We start from the raw sequence: 20,831 nt of genomic DNA, 5'->3' as shown, positions 1-20,831 counted from the left end.
TAAAGATACACATGATCCCCAAATTATCTATAATTCAGTGTAATCTCAAGAAAGGTTCCAACACAACTTACTTAAAATAAAGACTGGAGAGACATTGGCCAAAGGTACAAAATTTCAATTAGTCAAGAGGAATAATTTTAAAAGATCTATTGCACAATAGATCTCTTTAGTCACAAGGTAGTGTATACTTGAAAATCTCTAGGATTTCAAGCATTCTCACCACAAAAAATAAGTATGTGAAGTAATGAATATGTTAATTAGCTATTTAGATATTCCACTACACACACATATTTCAAAGCATCATGTTATACACCATATATACTTTAACTTGTCAATTAAAAATTAAACTCAAGCTATTTAAATGTTTGTAAAGGAATGCTTGCAGTGAATTTAAGAAATATAATGATAAGAATGCATTTGAACTAATAAAGAACAAAATATACCACAAGTCTATAGAATCAAAGCATTGTTTCCTGAAATATTTGCATGTCACTATGTTAATGCAACAAAATACTGGTTGCAGATGTTGCCTCCTAGGAGGGGAACTTGGTGGTACTTGGGTAAGAATTATGACCCTTGTGAATGAATTATTTTTAAAAAATAAATCTTTAAAAATTAGAGCTTAGTTCTGAGGTAAAAATGGAAACAATTTGAAATTAAGCTAAGAGCCAGAGAAGCAGATTCATGTAGACATGGGAATTTCATGAAGGATGAAGAGTAGTTTATGATCGATGAGGAAATTGTAGACTATTCAGGAAGTTACACTGGACAAATGGCTATTATTTAGAAAGAAAAGTCAGAACAATGGTACACAATGGAATATAATACTATTAATGCTGAATACACTAAAAAGGAACATTTTTAAATTTTTTGGGAAAGTGCAAGAGATTTAAGTATACATTTATTTTAAATCTCTCTGTAACAAAAAGACCCCAACAAAAAAGTTGAAGAAAAGCAACAGCCTAGGGTTTAGGAACATTCATGAGAAATAAAGAGCTAATATGAAAGCCTCATGTTTTCTCTCATATGTGGAATATAGACCCAATATAAATACGAGCAATATTATGAAAAACAGGTTACGCTAAGGGGAGGTCAGATATGAGAGAGGGAGGGTAAAAGAAGGAAGTTAAGAAGGTGAATATGGTTGATGTAATCTCCATACAAGAATGAATATAGAATTTTTAAACCTGTTGAAATCACAAAGAGGACTAAGATAGAAGAAAAATGGTGAGAATAAACCAATTCAGCATAAAATACATACATACATGGAAATGTCATGATGAAACTCTCTATATAGGTATCTTAAATAAAGAAAATTGTCTTTTTTTTTCAGAAAATGGAGGACAGGAAGGCAAAACAGGTCATGTCTGGGGCTTGGCACCAGTGGGAGGAGGGAGGATATAAAGCAAGGGTGTCTGAGGGTGAATATGGTGGAATATTAAGCAATCATGAATGAAAATGAAAAAATGAGACCTGTTGAAACTACTTCAGGAATGGAGGGAGGGAGGATAAAGAAGAATGATGGAGGGGTGAATTCAACTATGATATATTGTAAGAACTTTTGTAAATGTCACAATGTACCCCAGTACAACAATAATATGTAATAAATTAAAAGGGAGATAATACTGGCACAGTGGCTCAAGTGATAGAACACTTGCCTAGCAAGCATGAGGCCCTGAGTTCAAACCCCAGTGGCACCAAAAAAATAAAAGGAGCTAATATGGGATATGCAATTAAAGAATGCAAGAAGGGCTGGAGCAGTGACTCAAGTGGCAGAGCACCTGCCTAGCAAGCACAAAGCCCTGAGTTCAAACTCCAGTAACTAGCAAACAATAAAAGAAATCAAAAAATGAAATAAAATACAAACTTGAGCAAAGGATGCTGACAAGCACTTCACAAGGTAATATTACAAAGATAATGAACTAAAGATACACTCAACCTCAATAGCAACCAGAGCAATAAATAATAAAAAATCAAGATATTTGAATTTAAAATTGTGGAAAGATAACTAATACATTAATTTAAAAAGTACTTATTGTATGGAGAAGAGAGCACATTTCGGATGCATCACTAGATCTTATTTAGTTTTTGAGTCGGTATCTCATTATGTAGCCCAGGCTAGCCTTGAATTTGTGATCCTCTTGCTTCTGCCTTCCAAGTGCTGAGACTACAGCTTTGCATGCACCACTATACCTGGTTTCTTTTATTTTATTTTTGAACTATGTGACTGAATTCATCTTCTCTGGTCACAGCCTTCTTCCAAAACCAAATATTTGTCACCTATTCCCTAGCTCAGTGATAGTACCATTGTCCATTCAACTATAGAATCAGAAACCTACAAGCCATCTTTCACATCTCCCTCTCCAATAGTCCCCATATCAACTTCCTTTCAACTTTTTTTTTCTTTTGGCAGTACTGAACTCAGGGCCTTTCACTTGCTAGGCAAGTGCTCTACCACTTGAGCCATGCCTCCAACATCTCAACCTTTAAATTTTACCCCGTAAGACTCTCAAAGCATTATTTCTCTTTGCATATCTCAGCCAAACCCAAGTGCAAGCTATCACAAACTCACTGTTGGCCACTGCTAAAGCCTTGTTCATGCAAGAAATATTTACAAAACATCTGCTTTATATCTGGTAGTGTACAAACTGAGTTTCTGTAAACTATCCTATTCCCCTCCAACCCTCTGTACATACTGTAGCCAAGTTTAGCATTTCAAAATCTGGGTTGTCAGTATCTTCCCCACCATTTAATATCTCTTAATAATCACTAAGATAGGCAAAACTCAACCATGGCCTAGGTCTGGTGCTAAATTATTGCTTCAGCCTTACGTTCATGTTAAGTTCATCATTGCCCTAGGCTCTGAAGCCATACTTCCTTCTTCCAGATTCTACCAATGCATATGCTGTCCATCCTGCCTAGACTTTGGGTCCCCATAATCCTTATAGTCCTTTGCCTAATAAACTCTTATCTAAAAAGCAGCTATGAAATAGAAAGTATTCTGTAACGGTGAGTATTAATAACCAAAGATGACAATAATTACATATATACTGATTAAATGCTCTGATTAAAGACAAATTATCAGATTGAATTGGCAAATACTCTATGTTGCATATACTAGATAAGTAACACATTTAAATATAAAGATTCAGAAAGGTTGAAATGGATAGAAAAAGTTATACCCATCAAAAATTAATCTAAAGATAGCTTGTGGGGTTAAATCAATATGAGACAAAGTAGACATTAAGGCAAAAATCATTGCTAGCAATAAAGAGAGACACTTCAGAATGATGCAAGATTCCATTCACCAGGAAGATAAAACAATTCTAAATTTGTATGCATCTAATATTGCCTCAAAAGATATGAGTTAAGATATGAGATTAAATCACAATGAGAAATGACAATACACAATGAGTAATAGACAATACAAAATTATAGTGGAAGACTTTAATATATTTCTCTCAGCAACTGATAGAACAAGGATCTGAATAACACAACAAATTGTACCTAACTGACATGAACAGAATGCTATCCTCGATAACTGCATAATACACAGTCTTTTCTTAAATACATGGGATATTTAGATACACACATTGGCCATCTTTTAGGCTAGGGATCCACAAACTTTTCTATAAAGGGCCAGAGAAAAAATACTTAGGCTTTGTGGGCATCATACAGTGTCTGTCTCTGTTTCTCTCTTGTAATCACCTTTCAAACATATAAAAACAATTTCAGTTTACAGCCCATACAAAAATAGTTCATAAACCAAACTTGACCTTAGGGAAATAATTTGCTGAGTTCTATTCTAGGATATGAAACAACTCTCCACAAATTTCAAAGGATTGAAATCCTACAGAGTATGTTCTCTGGTTACAGAGCAATTGAGCAAAAAATGAGCAAATGACAATTAGATTATAAAATTCTTATTATTTGGAAATTAATAAATTTGTATATTTCCATTCATTGTGTATTTTACACTTCTAAATAGCCCTGTGTTAAGTGAAACTTATACTGCAAATTATAGACAATATTTTAAACTGCTGATATTGAAAACAACACAAATTAAAATGTGTGGGGTACAACTATCCCATGCTTACTGGAATATTTGTGCCCCTTAGAAGCACACATTAGCAAAAAATGAACATTTGAAAAGTGAGTTAAGATTATGTCATCACTAGAGAAAAGAGCAAATTATACCAAAGAAAGCAGAAGTAATTAAATAAGACCAAAAATGGGAAAAGAGAAAAATATACAATCAAGAGGATCAACAACAGCAGTCGTTTCTTGGGGAAGAACAAAATTGTAAACTCCTAGAATGACCAATGAAAAAATAAGAAGAAAACACATAGTATGCAATGAAAAGAATATAGAATTATAAGTCCTACAAATAGTACAAAGATTGTAAAGTACTATGAAAACATTAATTGTATTAACTTGAAAACAGAAAGTGTACAAATTTCTAGGAAGTGAAAATTACCAATAATAAGTCAATACAGAAAAACAGAACATTTTATAATATCAAATATTAAAATATAACTTAAAACCCTTTAAAAGTTGAAAGCCTAGGTGACTTCAGTACCACTAATAACCTGCATATTATCTCAATTCATTTTATCAAATGTTTTATGCAATATCTATTTCTAATAAAAGCTATTATCAAACTAGTAATACAAAGCAACTTCTTTAATCTGATAAAATGTATTAACAAAAAATTTATAAATGTACATCACACTTAATGGCAAAATGTTTAAAGCTTTCCCTCACTGAATCACTTTTTATGAACACTACATACCAGTTAAGAATCTATCTGCCAATATAATTTTAGGTTTGCCACACCTCCATGGGATAGCTGATTTTATCTCATTTTATATATTAGCTACTGGTCATAGAGAGGGGTTCAGTTACTTGCTCGTGTGCATTGCTACCTCTTGTAATGCATTCCTTGGAGTCCTTCTACATCACCTACCACGTGCACAGCACCTGCAAGTCCTGCCCATTCTACTCCTAAATGATACTCAGAATCAGGCCAATTCTCTCTGCCTTTGCCCCAACTCAATGGTGCTTCCATCACCACTGTGAACTACCCTGGCAAAAGGCACTTTTATCATTTTCATACTTTTACTTTGTAATTGTTAACACTTCTCACATTATACCTATAAATGCTTCATTGTGTATTTCCTAAAGCACATTATCATATTCTTTTACAACCCAATCATATATAACCATCAAAATCAAGAAGTTTATCATTGATACAACACTATTGCCTAATTTGGAGTCAATATGTGAATTTCACCAATGATCTCAATAATGCCCTTTATAACATTTTTCCCATTTCAGGATCCCATAGAGTATCACACATTACATTTAGATGCTATTCTTCTTTGGTCTCCTTTAATCTGGGACAGTTCCCCAACCTTTCTTTGTCTTCAATGTCATTGACATTTTTGAAAAGAAAACAACAGTTCTTTTGTAGAATGTCCCTCAATTTGAGTTTGTCTTATGTTTTCTCATGATTGGCCTGTTTTTGGCAAGAACATCACGTAAGTAATTCTGTTCCTTAATGCTTCTAATCAGGAGACACAATTTTCTATGTTGTGATTCTACTTGTGATCATATGATTGAAGTAGTGACTGCCAAGTTTTCCAGAGTAGTACAATACCCTTTAAATTGCACTCCTGCCTGCTGATTTTACTCCCCTTATGGGAGGAGATCTGCCCCATCTTTAATTCTCCAATCCTACTATCCCCCTACCCCAGTGTTCTTCTTAAATGAAGCATTCTTCCTATCTCAGAGCCCATATGCAAGCCTAAAAATCTATTCTTTGCCTCATTTTGCATGGCAGGCTCCTTGTTATCTTTTAGATTCAGCTTAGAAAGGCCATATCTTGTTACCCTGTCTACATTAGTCCTTTTCTGGGCTGGCAGAGTGGCTCAAGTGGTAGAGCGCTTTCCTAGCAAGCCTGAATCCCTAAATTCAAACCCCAGTAACACACACACACACACTATATATATATATATATATATATATATATATATATATATGTCTTTTCTGCTTTCCTCTACTACAGAACCTTTTCTGTTTCTTTCCTGGTACTTCTCATAATTTCCAATTGTTTTTCATGCAATTAAAAAGTATAATGCTTATCTTCCCCCACTTGACTACATAGTGCCTGGCACATAAGCTGTCAGTAAATATTACTGAAGTAAATGAGTTGGTATTATTTAGAACCATCTCAAAACAGGCCAGATTCTCTCCCTTAACTTAGAAATTGGCATTTTAAGACACAGAATAACAAAGGAAAAAGATTTTGGAGTCACCCAGAACCAAGTTCAAATCCCAAATCAGAATAAACACATCTGACCTTGGTCTTTCAGAGCTGAATATCCTCATATTTGAATAGGGGACATCACATCTCACTGAGAGGTTAGGATTAAATTCTTATAAAACAAACTAGAATCATGCTTAGTACATAAAGGAAGCTGCGTAAATGATAGACAAGGTTAATCTTTCTGGATTAAGAGATATTCAGTTTTTAGAAGAACTAGTCTTAACAAATCATACTGCTTAGCTTGCTATGCATTCACAAGACAGGTGGATTGATTAACTCCCAAGGGAGCCTAAGGGAAATCATGTCCCTCACGGTGAACTCCTCATATTCAACTCTATTATGGGCTCACCTCTGTGGTGATAATAATGAAGTTCTGTTCACTTCTAAAAGTTACCCTAATGAAGAGCAATTTCTCCAAGCAGGTTAGTAAATTTCCACTTCCTCTGACATTCCCTTTCTCTATATTTTCTTGTCACCCCTATATTTTTTCTATCACATCCCTTATGCACAATTTTGTATTCGTTATTTCTATGTGTCTGAGTTTTTCCGTTCACTAAATTTTGGCAGATTAATAACAATGATAGCAGCAAACATTTCTATAGCACTTACTATCACACTTCATCTAATCTATGATGTCATAGGTTTTTTTAAGGCACACCAACATTTTCTATAGCATCAAAAAAGCAACTGTGCTGCCAAATGAATAATGGATGTCACTGATAGTTAAGACATGTCCTGATTTTGGAAATACTAAAATATAAAAGCAAAACGTGGCTCTTAAAATTGATAAAACATGATCTGGGTTAGGCAGTGTTCTAAGCAGCTTACCTTTATTAATTTATTTAACCCATACAGTAACCTTGGAAGGCAGGGAAGTTTTACTGGCTCTTGGCAGTATAATCCTCTCCAATACAAGTACTTCTAATTGTCTCTCTATGACTCACTCTTCTCTATCTACTCTGGCGCCACTGTCAGCAGAATCATTGTTAGCTCTCGTCACCTAATTCTCCCTCCATTTCTACATTTGACTTCCTTGACAACCAATTCATTCCCTGCTGCCACAATCAGCTTTGAAAAATGCAAATTTAACCATGTCATTCCCTCATTAAAGCCATAACTCCTTCATGAGTTTGGAATAAGGTCTAAACACTGCATGACATGACTTGCACAATACTTGTCTCTATTTTCTCATCCTCTAAACTCCTAAGATGTAACATGTATTTCCCATAATCAGGACTCACACATAATTTGTTCTCTCTCCCTGGACTATTTTCTTATCCACTTCCAACATCATCACTACTGGAATGGCTAATGGCTGACAGATCTTTACATTCTATGCTAGCACTTCAGTGAGGAAACTGCCTATGTTGTTTCCCACTAAGCTAGGTCTGCATTTTAATTGCTTTGCTACTCCTCCATAGCATTCAACTCACCTGAAAATTGCTTGCTCAAAGTATGCCTTCACTTTTAGGTTATAAGCTCCAAGAGAACAGGAGCCAGGTCTATCTGATTTACCATTAATGCCTCAAAGTCTAACACAAACTGATAGATGTTGAGAGAAAAAATTTAAAATTTTCTGTCTCTCACCAAGAAAAATCAAATGCTCCAGAAAGAAGTTCATGAAATAGAACTTGAATATATCTGAGACGTTCTGTAGAGATCAGTCACACAGGAGCTTCATTATGTGGACACTGAATTTGTCAATTCTGGCCACAATATCTACAGCCAAATCCTGGCTGGGGCTGTAGCACATCACAACATTTGGACACTTGTCACTCACCCATACATACTGCATATATAATCCTCCCTCCATATCTTTCTATGAGAAAATGAGAATTGCTAAAATTATTCTTTGCCCCTGGGAGGTACTTGACAAAGCAAGGAAACTATTTTCAGACACTCAGACCCACCAATTAGAGACAGTAATTCAAGAACTAAATCATGACAGGAGGATAGATCCATGTCTCATTTGCACAATTGCCTCACCTTTGCTGACCTGATTTACCACTGGTCTCACCTTTAAAGTGCAGTGACTCATAGTCCCTTCCAACTCAGCACCCAGACTCCACAACACCACCCTACAGGCAATGATTCAGAGCTATGGCTGCTGTGCTGTTGGCGGTGGTGTCCCACCCCCAATCCAAAGAGCTACTTTCTGTCTGCAGGCAGACAGATGAAGCTGTAGACTAAAGAGTAACTGCAGATTCGTGGTTTGTCTCCAGGGTACAGGAGCTATAAACAGGAATGGACAATGTACATAGTTCAGGTAACCTGCCTTTATCTAAAACTGGGGAATCTGCAGACCAGGCACAAAAATACAGGAAGGTTACGTTCATATACATGAATTTCAGCCTCCAGCACCTACTGAGCATATAACCAGAAGTATTTTTATAGCACAGATACTACCCAGGATTCCCAAATGCTTCTGGAGACTGCAACATTTTTAGATTTCTAAACAGACACTCAGACGGCAGGAGGAAATCACTCCACATGTAAAGATGAGAGTGAGTTCTAAAGTTGAGTATTTACTTCTTTCTATCTGATGTTAAGGCAGCTGGAATAGCACTTGTACAATGAGATCGTTTTTGCAAACATTTGGCATGCATACGCCCACTCTCTAAGAGCAAGAGCATTTGTCTCCAGCTAGTCCCTGCTGGAAACTGAGAAAGATGGATTGACAGCAAACAAGAAATTAGGGGAAAACAATAGGCCACTGAAATGAAGAATGTTATTAATGAATCATCAATGTAGACAGCAAAGTAAGAAAAATGGAGAGGTTGATTGTGGGATAACAGCAGAAAACCACAGCCAAACCCTTGTGTCAGTGGAGGAAAGCAGAAGGCTGAGGATTGAAGAAAAAATAGAATTAAAAGAGAGGAAAGAACAATAAATCAGTCTATGGGTGAGTGACAAAGGTCAGAAAAAATGGTAGAAAACAGATTTAGCAAAGTAAATGCAAGCAAAAGTACAAGTCACACCAGACTTCCTTGTGTTTGCTAAATATTCCATTCACTATTCTTACCAATTCATCTCCAATACATCTCTCAAACCCATCTTCTGTCTCCAGATATCACCTTAGCCAACCCAACATTACTGGTCTCTTCATATTCAATCTAGCTGCCCTTCTGCTGCATTAATCCATCCTTCACACAGCCAACAGAAGGGGCCATTAAAATGCAAATCATCTGCTTTACTCCCTTGCTTAAAACTATTTAAAGGCTCCCTACTGCTTTTGGAAGAAAGACTAAACTCTTTAATTTGGCCTATAAAGTCTTTTAAGAATTAGCAAAATCTATGTCCTCAGTCTCAAAACACATTACTGTCAATGCCACACCAGCCTCTTCTCACTACTTCCAACATCATGGCACAATGTCTTCCACCTTGGAAATTACTTGAGACCACGGGGAAAGAAATGAGACCCACTCACTCCTCCGAAACCAATCAAAACAGCTATCTTCAAACTAAAGATTAGTAGCCTCCTCCTATACATCCCCTCTGTTTCAATTTAGTTCCAACATTTTTCCCACACACCTGTCCTTTCTTCTTTCTATCTGTCATAGTAAGATTTTCCTACTTAGGTTACCACTGCCACCCATCTGATTTACAGAAATCCCTTTGCTATCAGTCTGGGGCCAGGGTTCAGGCAAGTCCAATGTTACTGTTCCCCTGATGTCAAAAACACCTGCCTGCCAGACCCAACTTGAGTAGACTCATGCCTCTGTTGTTTCACAATACAGAATAATACTCAGACATATGAATATTACAATCTATGATCACAGATTAAGCACAGAAAACTAAGAATAATTTTTCATAAATAAAGCCCCAAAAATTAGTACTCATTTTTGGAGGAAGAATTTATTGTCCATCTAGAAATTCCAAAAGGCCATCATGTCAAGCTAGCAATTTGAGCTCACATAGGAAAAATCTCTTCCCTCAGCTCCAAACATAGAATGCAGTAATGGTTACTAAATCATAAAGTCTATATTAAAAAATAAAGGCACAATCACAATTGTAAAAGAGGAAGTATATCCATGAAGCTGAAAAAAAAATTAACAACTGGGAAGGGAGCTAAAGTCACCGTCTCAGAAATACGTGCAGGAGTCAAGCTACTGTGTGGCAGCATAAACCATTACTATTGAATAAGTGGCATGGTAGGAAAGCTACATCATTGCAGGAAACCTGGACATTAGGAAGGGATTCCTATACAGAATAACTTTAAATATGTTTTGGCCAGCACAAGAAACTAAGACTGCCAACTGAGGTACTGACCAGATGGTCACTTAAGGTAACTAGGCCTTCTACCATGCCATCCACTGCCTCAAAAACTGGACCTTTGGTACCTGAAGAAATAAAAGCCCCAATCTGCCAACATAAGAACTAGTTGTAAACTAAGGAGCTGATCAAATAAAACACAGTCTAGCCAACGCTAGGAGAGGTGAGTAGAGCAAAGGAAAGAAAACATGAATTTTCCCATTTGAAGTAAATTTACAGCAAGCTACAATTTCAAAGCCTACCAAAATAGCATCTTGAAAAAAATAATAAACAAATTCAACAAATATGAAATTGCAGTCCCAGAGAAATACAACAATTTGAAAGGTACTTAAAAATAAATATTTAACATCCTCAGTGAACTGTAGGAATAAGATCTATGAAAAAGCAAAAGTAAAAAACAAATAAGAAATGGTGGGTATTAAAAAAATAAAGATCCTCTAAATCAAGACAATAGATTCTGAAACAAAAGTTCAAAAGATGGCATAAACCCTATACCCAAAATGGCCAACAAAAGAATTAGTGAATTTTAACATATTTCTGAGGAATAGACTCAAAATGAAACACTTCAGAGATAAAGATGAATGACTGTTAAAATGGAAGTAAAGTTAAAAGATTTGGAGAACAGATTAGAAGCTCTAAACAAAGTCTAAGAGTGGTCCAGAGATAGAAAATGGTAGGTCTAAAAGACACACATATACAATGCATGTAATATATACATATGAAATTGCAAACTGATTTAAACCATCATGTCAGAGTGGTAGCAAAAGAAAAACACTATACACATACTAACATAAAAGAGTTTACCACCTAGACCCTCTGGAAAGAGAAAATAACTATAAGAAATAAAACAAGGAAATATACAGAAAATTAGAAAGTATACGACTTTTATTACTAGTCTTTTGCAGTCAATTGAACATGCATTTGCTTCGGTTTCGTGTTAAAACCCCATTAAAATGACAGTAAATCAATTTTTTTTAATTCACAAACCAACCAAGGACAAATAAAAAGGGAAATGAGACCAAAAAACCCCAACATTTCACAAGACACATCCAACCTTCTCATCCAGAATACAAGAAATTAAGTCTGTGTCCTCCAAAGATGTCACCTAGAATATCCATTTCTTTTGCATCTTCTCAGTTCAAAAGAAAAGACTTAATGATATTCACATTACAGTTCTCAAAAAAAAAAAAAAAAAAAACCTTGGCAGACAGTATACCTTCTCACTCCACATTTCCAATCAGTTTTAATGTTCTACTCTTTCATAAGAACAAATAACCAAGAAACACAAGACTCTTATACACCATTGGTGGGAATGTAAATTAGTATAACCTCTATGTAAATCAGTATGAAAGTTCCTCAAAAAACTGAAATCAGAATTGCTATATGATCCTCCTATATCACAGGGTGTATACCCAAAAGAATTGAGGTCAGCATATAATAAAGATGCCTGCATACCCATGTTTACCGAGGCACTATTCACAACAGCCAACATATGCAATCAGGCTAAGTACCCAACAACAGATGAATGGATAAAGAAAATAGTGAAGTGTAAGGGTACAATAAATAGACATTTTAGAAATCAAAGATGTGTGGCAGTAACTCAATGGTAGAGCATATGTTTAGAATGTGCAAGACCCTGAGTTCATCCCCAGCACCAAAAAAAAAAGAAAGGAAAAAAAATCAGGTTCTCAAAAATATCTACCTATTCCATCCATTTACCAGTGAATGATAACATTTCGTTCTTCTTCATGGCTGCATAAAATTCCATTGTGTATAGATACCACATTTTCTTAATCCATTTGTCAGTGCTGGGGCATCTTGGCTGTTTCCATAACTTGGCTATTGTGAATAGTGCCGCAATAAACATGGGTGTGCAGGTGCCTCTGGAGTAACTTGTGTCACAGTCTTTTGGGTATATCCCCAAGAGTGGTATTGCTGGATCATATGGTAGATCAATGTCTAGCTTTTTAAGTAGCCTCCAAATTTTTTTCCAGAGTGGTTGTACTAGTTTACATTCCCACAACAGTGTAAAGTGAGGTTAGCCTGGCCCAAAAGACCAAAAATCGTATGTTCTCCCTCATATGAAGACATTAGATCAAGGGCAAACACAACAAGGGGATTGGACTATGAGCACATGAAAAAAGCGAGAGCACACAAGGGAGGGGTGAGGATAGGTAAGACACCTAAAAAATTAGCTAGCATTTGTTGCCCTTAACACAGAGAAACTAAAGCAGATACCTTAAAAGCAACTGAGGCAAATAGGAAAAGGGGACCAGGAACTAGAGAAAAGGTTAGATCAAAAAGAATTAACCTAGAAGGTAACACACATGTACAGGAAATCAGTGTGAGTCAACTCCCTGTATAGCTATCCTTATCTCAACCAGCAAAAACCCTTGTTCCTTCCTATTATTGCTTATACTCTCTCTACAACAAAATTAGAAATAAGGGCAAAATAGTTTCTGCTGGGTATTGAGGGGGTGGGGGGGAGAGGGAGGGGGCAGAGTGGGTGGTAAGGGAGGGGGTGGGGGCAGGGGGGAGAAATGAACCAAGCCTTGTATGCACATATGAATAATAAAATAATAAAAAAAAGAGAAAAAAAAATCTACCTACCATTGGACCCATTCTGAAAAAAAAAGCAATTGAGAATGTACCCCATGAGACACAGCTAAGGCAGTCTTGAGAGGAAAGTTTATAGCCATGAGTGCATATATTAAAAAGGTTGAAAGATCCCAAATCAATGACCTAATGATACATCTCAAACTCCTAGAAAAACAAGAACAAGCAAATCCCAAAACAAATAGAAGGAGAGAAATAATAAAAATAAGAGCTGAAATCAACAAAATAGAAACCAAAATAACCATACAAAGAATTAATGAAACAAAAAGTTGGTTCTTTGAAAAAATAAACAAGATTGATAGACCCCTGGCAAACCTGACTAAAATGAGGAGAGAAAAAACCCAAATTAGTAGAATTAGGAATGCAAAAGGGGAGATAACAACAAACACCATGGAAGTCCAGGAAATCATCAGAGACTACTTTGAGAACCTATATTCAAATAAATTTGACAATCTAAAAGAAATGGACAGATTTCTAGATACATATGATCATCCAAAACTGAACCAAGAGGAAATTAATAACCTGAATAGATCTATAACACAAAATGAAATTGAAGCAGCAATCAAGAATCTCCCCAAAAAGAAAAGTCCAGGACCTGATGGATTCTTTGCTGAATTCTATCAGACCTTTAAAGAAGAACTGATACCAACCCTCCTTAAACTGTTCCATGAAATAGAAAGGGAAGGAAAACTGCCAAACACATTTTATGAAGCCACTATTACACTTATCCCAAAACCAGGCAAAGACACCTCCAAAAAGGAGAACTATAGGCCAATCTCCTTAATGAACATTGATGCAAAAATCCTCGACAAAATAATGGCAAACAGAATTCAGCAACACATCAAAAAGATTATTCACCACGACCAAGTAGGCTTCATCCCAGGGATGCAGGGGTGGTTCAACATACGAAAATCAATCAACGTAATAAACCACATTAACAGAAGCAAAGACAAAAACCACTTGATCATCTCAATAGATGCAGAAAAAGCCTTTGATAAGATCCAACATCATTTCATGATAAAAGCTCTAAGAAAACTAGGAATAGAAGGAAAGTTCCTCAACATTATAAAAGCTATATATGACAAACCTACAGCAGCATTATACTTTACGGAGAAAAATTAAAACCATTCCCTCTAAAATCAGGAATCAGACAAGGATGACCACTATCTCCACTCCTATTCAACATAGTACTGGAATTCCTAGCCAGAGCAATTAGGCAAGAAGAAGGAATAAAAGGAATACAAATAGGTAAAGAAACTGTCAAAATATCCCTATTTGCAGACGACATGATCCTATACCTTAAAGACCCAAAAAACTCTACTCAGAAGCTTCTAGACATCATCAATAGCTATAGCAAGGTAGCAGGATATAAAATCAACATAGAAAAATCATTAGCATTTCTATACACTAACAATGAGCAAACGGAAAAAGAATGTATGAAAACAATTCCATTTACAATAGCCTCAAACAAAATCAAATACCTAGGTGTAAACCTAACAAAAGATGTGAAAGACCTCTACAAGGAAAACTATACACTTTTGAAGAAAGAGATTGAGGAAGACTATAGAAAGTGGAGAGATCTCCCATGCTCATGGATTGGTAGAATCAACATAGTAAAAATGTCGATACTCCCCAAAGTAATCTACATGTTTAATGCAATTCCCGTCAAAATTCCAATGACATTCATTAAAGAGATTGAAAAATCTACTGTTAAATTTATATTAACAGTTTATATAAATTTATATTATGTTTAAATTATTATGTTATATTTAAATTATGTTATTAATTTATATTATATTGTGGAAACACAAGAAGCCACGAATAGCCAAGGCAATTCTCAGTCCAAAGAACAATGCAGGAGGTATCACGATACCTGACTTCAAACTATATTACAAAGCAATAACAATAAAAACAGCATGGTACTGGCACAAAAACAGACATGAAGACCAGTGGAACAGAATAGAGGATCCAGATATGAAGCCACACAACTATAAGCAACTTATCTTTGACAAAGGAGCTAAAAATATACGATGGAGAAATAGCAGCCTCTTCAACAAAAACTGCTGGGAAAACTGGTTAGCAGTCTGCAAAAAACTGAAACTAGATCCATGTATATCACCCTATACCACGATTAACTCAAAATGGATCAAGGATCTTAATATCAGACCCCAAACTCTTAAGTTGATACAAGAAAGAGTAGGAAATACTCTGGAGTTAGTAGGTATAGGTAAGAACTTTCTCAATGAAACCCCAGCAGCACAGCAACTAGAGAGAGCATAGATAAATGGGACCTCATAAAACTAAAAAGCTTCTGTTCATCAAAAGAAATGGTCTCTAAACTGTGGGTGAAGAGAACACCCACAGAGTGGGAGAAAATATTTGCCAACTATACATCAGACAAAGGACTGATAACCAGAATATACAGGGAACTTAAAAAACTAAATTCTCCCAAAACTAATGAACCAATAAAGAAATGGGCACGTGAACTAAACAGAACTTTCTCAAAAGAAGAAATTCAAATGGCCAGAAAACACATGAAAAAATGCTCACCATCTCTAGCAATAAAGGAAATGCAAATTAAAACCACGCTAAGATTCCACCTCACCCCTGTTAGAATAGCCATCATCAGCAACACCACCAACAGGTGTTGGTGAGGATGCGGGGAAATAGGAACCCTCTTACACTGTTGGTGGGAATGTAGATTAGTACAACCCCTCTGGAAAAAAATTTGGAGGCTACTTAAAAAGCTGGACATCGATCTACCATTTGATCCAGCAATACCACTCTTGGGGATATACCCAAAAGACTGTTACTCCAGAGGCACCTGCACATCCATGTTTATTGCGGCACTATTCACAATAGCCAAGTTATGGAAACAGCCAAGATGCCCCACCACTGACGAATGGATTAAGAAAATGTGGTATCTATACACAATGGAATTTTATGCAGCCATGAAGAAGAACGAAATGTTATCATTCGCTGGTAAATGGATGGAATTGGAGAACATCATTCTGAGTGAGGTTAGCCTGGCTCAAAAAACCAAAAATCGTATGTTCTCCCTCATATGTGGACATTAGATCAAGGGCAAACACAACAAGGGGATTGGACTATGAGCACATGATAAAAGCGAGAGCACACAAGGGAGGGGTGAGGATAGGTAAGACACCTAAAAAACTAGCTAGCATTTGTTGCCCTTAACGCAGAGAAACTAAAGCAGATACCTTAAAGCAACTGAGGCCAATAGGAAAAGGGGAACAGGTACTAGAGAAAAGGTTAGATCAAAAAGAATTAACCTAGAAGGTAACACCCACGCACAGGAAATCAATGTGAGTCAATGCCCTGTATAGCTATCCTTATCTCAACCAGCAAAACCCCTTGTTCCTTCCTGTTATTGCTTATGCTCTCTCTACAACAAAATTAGAAATAAGGGCAAAATAGTTTCTGCTGGGTATTGAGGGGGGGAGAGGGAGGGGGCGGAGTGGGTGGTAAGGGAGGGGGTGGGGGCAGGGGGGAGAAATGACCCAAGCCTTGTATGCACATATGAATAATAAAAGAAAAATGAAAAAAAAAAAGATAATGTACCCCATGAGAATGAGAATAAATATAGAAGAAACAAAAAGTCTAACACAAGAAAAATAAGAAGGAAATCTAAAGGTGGTAATGGAAAATACAGGATGACAACTAGGAACAAGGTAGATAAAATCAGTCCAGATTGTAATAAGGTAGAAGAGTAAAGCAACAATGTCAAGAACAAAAAGTTAATAAAATGCTCTTGTATCTGAGTGTACTGAGCAGATATAGACAGAGAGAATTTGAACATGGACTACCGGTAACTATGTAAATTATAAGTACATTTTTAAAAGATAATTATTCCAAGGAAAAGAAAAAATTTTAAATTGTACAGAAAAGAAAAATTCGTGTTCATATATATTGTAGGCCTTCCAAAGGTTTTAATATCTTAATCCCCAATTATGTGACAAAGGGAAATTAAGATAGCAGAATTAAGAATGCCAATCAGCCAAACTGAAAATAGGGAGGTTATTCAGGATTATCTAGCCAGACTTATTGAAGTCACAAATATCCTTAAAATTGGAAGTGAGAGTCAGAAAAGTCAGTGTCAAAGTGACATAAGGTGAAAAATACGTGACCCACAACTGCTGAATTTGAACTTGGAGGAAGGAGCCAGAAGCAAAGGAATGCAAGAGGACTTTAGAAGCTGGAGAATGCAAGGAAATGAGTTTTGCCTGAGCCTCCAGAAGGGAGCACAATCATACCAACACTGACTGCACCCTTGGCAAACCTCCAGAACCACACAAAGGGGAATTGTGTTGCTTTAAGTCACTAAATTTGTAATTATTTGTTAAAGGAGCAATAGGAAAACAATATATCACACGGCTCATCTATGAGTAACATTGAAATACTCATCACAAAAAATTAAATCAGTGCTATGCTACATTTAAGAAAAAGAGTATGGGGGTTGGAGAAGAAACATATACTTTGTACATATATGGGATTTTAAAATGAACCCAAATATTTATCTTCCAGAGTGGCAAATTAATAAATACTGCCTAATACTTAAAATTCAGGAGGATAAGTATAAACATGTGGTTTAGGGGTAAATACGGATATCAAATGGAAAATTTGAAAACGGTTATCTCTGGAAAGCTGTTCCTTACCAAACCCCAGAAAAATATTTGACTTTAAATTAAGCTGTCATATAATCTTAACAAAAATTCAAACAATTTTTAAAACAACCATAAGAGAATATTAGAACCAGTTTTAGCCATTATTTTCAAAACTAGAAAAAAAAGGGTAATTTCCTATGAAAAACAATAGAAGAAATAGTAAACTGGAGCAGAATAGAAATTGAACCAGGTCAAACATTAGCTCTCACTCCTCACACCTTGTAGTAAAGGGAGAATGGGATCAGTCCAGGATCAAAAGTCAGCTTTATTAAACTATCAATAAATATTTAATTCTTAACTTCTGCTCACTTTCAAAAACTGGAAGAAGATGAGAAGCTGTGCAAACAATTTTTATTTTAATGTAATTTTGTATCAAAATTGAAAAGAAACAGTAAAATCAGTTTATGAACTGTTATTGTTACTGGTGGGTGGTCTCTGAAGACCTGGTCGGAAGATTCCAGGCTCTTGCGTCCTCAACAAAACACTGAATGGAGATTCATTCACCCATCGCCAAACCTAATAAAGTTTTAAAGAAAGCATTGCAAGAGAAAAGTGGTGGGCTCTGGCAGATAGCACAGAAGCCAAAAAGCCCCTAGCTTTGGTAGAGGGGAGATTTATATACTGCAAGGGGATGGGGGTGGGGTCTGGGCAGTCTTTGCAGGATGGACTAGGGTGGGTCTACAAGTTATCTTTGGGTCCACCCTACCACCGAGACACGGTTTTCCTTCCTGTGTCTTTTTGTATCTACTGTTTCAGGACATTGATGTTGACACATCCTAGAATGGATAACTCAAAAACACCCTGTGACTTCCTATGACCTAGGTATGCTATTTTTGATCCTAATGGAGGCTATTAAGTATTTTTTCTCTCAGAGACCTTAAAGAATTCTCCTTTCTTGGTTCTCATTGCATGTCCCCATTGCTTCAAGGAGCGGTTTCTTCTTTCCCTATTACTAGCCTGCCTCACTATGGTTAGAATATGGGTAGAGTCCTTCAAAGATCCCTAAGTTAGGGGTTTGGTCCACCGGGTGGCACTATTGAGAAGTGAAGGAACCCTTGGAAGGTGAAGCCTAGCAAAAGGTCCTTAGGTCATTGGAGGTATACCTTTAAAAGAGAGTGGGAGACCCTGCCCATCCTCTCTTCTCTCCCTTTTCCTTTCCTTCTTCCCTCCCCTCATTTTCCCTCCCTTCCTCCCTTCCCATCCCTCTCTCCCTCTTCCCTTCCCCCTCCCTCTCTCTTCTCACTCTGGTTTGATTCAAAATGTAATCACTCACTCTTACATACACACCTACCATTGACATTCACCATTTTCCATGAGGTGATGAAGCCAACAGGCGGTCCTTGCTGAGCCTGTGCTACACTCTCTGGACTTTAAACCTCCAAAACTGTGAAGTAAATAAATTTCTTTTTACTTCATTACTAACCTGTGTCAGATATTTCATTATACTAATATGAAACTTACTAATGTGAACTTAAAGGCAGTTTTTAAAAGGAAATATCAAATAGGTTTATCCAAGGAATGAAAGGACAGTTCAATATCAAATAATCTATCAGTGTAATTCATAATTCTGAAAAAGAAAGGGAAACAAGGCATTGATTAGCATATGGTAATTATTAACACATTATAATAAGTACATGAACACCTCAAAATATTAAAAACATCAATGAGAATCTTTTATTCACAAAAAGAAATCTCGGCAAATTTTTTTCCTCTTACCCCCCTTACCCCCCCTTGCCCCCCTCCCTCTCCCCCACCCCCTCTCAGCAAATTATTAATACAACAAAACTTCCTTAATTTGATGAACAATATCTACCAAAAATCTACAGCAAGTACTACACATCATGTAGAGACTTTAGAAACACCCTCACTCAAGTCAGGAAAGTGACTTCATTGCCACTATAACTAATCAATACTATATTGTACATCCCAGCCAAAATGATAAGAAAAGAAATGATACATCAATATAAATTTTTAAACCTGTTGAAATCACCATAAGAAGGGGGCTATGGTAGAAAGCAGAAAAATAGAGGAGAGGAACCAGTTCAGTTTACAATTCATATATACATGGAAATGCCACAAGGAAACTCCCTGTGTAGCTATCTTAAACAAAAAAAAGTCATTTTTTTCATATACAAATTGGAGAGCAGGAGAACAGAACAGGTCATGCCTGTGAGGATGTGAAGAAAGGGTGTAAGAGGGTGAATATGGAGCAAATACTGGGTACACATGTACGTAAATGAAAAATGAGATCTGTTGAAACTATTCCAGAAATGGGGGAGGAGGGATGAAGGAGAATGATAGAGGGGGTGAACTCAACTATGATATATTTTATATATTGTAAGAACTTTTGTAAATGCCACAATGTACCTCCACCTAGCACAATGAAAAGTTTTTTAAATAAAATAAAATTAAAATAATTGTTATTTGTGGGAGAAATTAATAAACAGGAAACTCAAAATAATCCACAACAAATTTTTAGGAATGAATAAAATTTTTTAAGGTTACAGACACAAGATCAACTTACATAAAAAGAAGACAAAATCAGCATTAAAATGACACTACATATATTACAAGCATTTAAAGGATGATAAGGAAATATCATGAACAAATTCCTAGTGAGACATAAATTTTCAGCTCTCACTCAAGGAGAAATAAATCACCTGTAAAGCACTTTATCTATTAAAGAAATTAAAATTACAGTTAATGCACAGTTAAGAACTTTGGTTTAATTAGTGAATTATACCAAGGACTTATGGAAGAAACAATACCAATTCTACACAAAATTTTCCAGAAAGTAAGATAAGAAAGAATACTTCCCAACTTATTTTATTAAACCAGAATGACTACCTACAGAGACTAAAAAATGCATTATAAGAAAAAAATAAAGTTCAATATCTCTAATGAACATATATACAAAAAGACCCTAACAA

At 36.0% G+C, this 20,831-nt stretch overlaps 1 protein-coding gene across 4 annotated transcripts in view; it reads right to left on the bottom strand.

The window, feature by feature from the left end:
* Gabra3 (gamma-aminobutyric acid type A receptor subunit alpha3) overlaps window positions 1–20,831 on the bottom strand; it is a 230,236-nt gene that overhangs the window by 192,720 nt on the left and 16,685 nt on the right. Inside the window, exon 1 of one of the 4 annotated variants that reach the window (XM_074062402.1) lies at window positions 19,193–19,212. The exons of 2 other annotated variants lie outside the window; for them this stretch is intronic. In XM_074062402.1, the coding sequence (XP_073918503.1) occupies window positions 19,193–19,208 (16 nt within the window). In that variant the 5' untranslated portion in view covers window positions 19,209–19,212. Of the gene's footprint in view, window positions 1–8,345; window positions 8,366–19,192; window positions 19,213–20,831 lie in introns of those variants that run through there. One more of the 4 variants, XM_074062405.1, reaches the window with a different exon arrangement.

This window comes from Castor canadensis, chromosome X (genome assembly GCF_047511655.1).
Source record: "Castor canadensis chromosome X, mCasCan1.hap1v2, whole genome shotgun sequence".
Lineage (NCBI taxonomy): Eukaryota > Metazoa > Chordata > Mammalia > Rodentia > Castoridae > Castor > Castor canadensis.
This window is presented reverse-complemented; position numbering and strand designations above follow the sequence as displayed.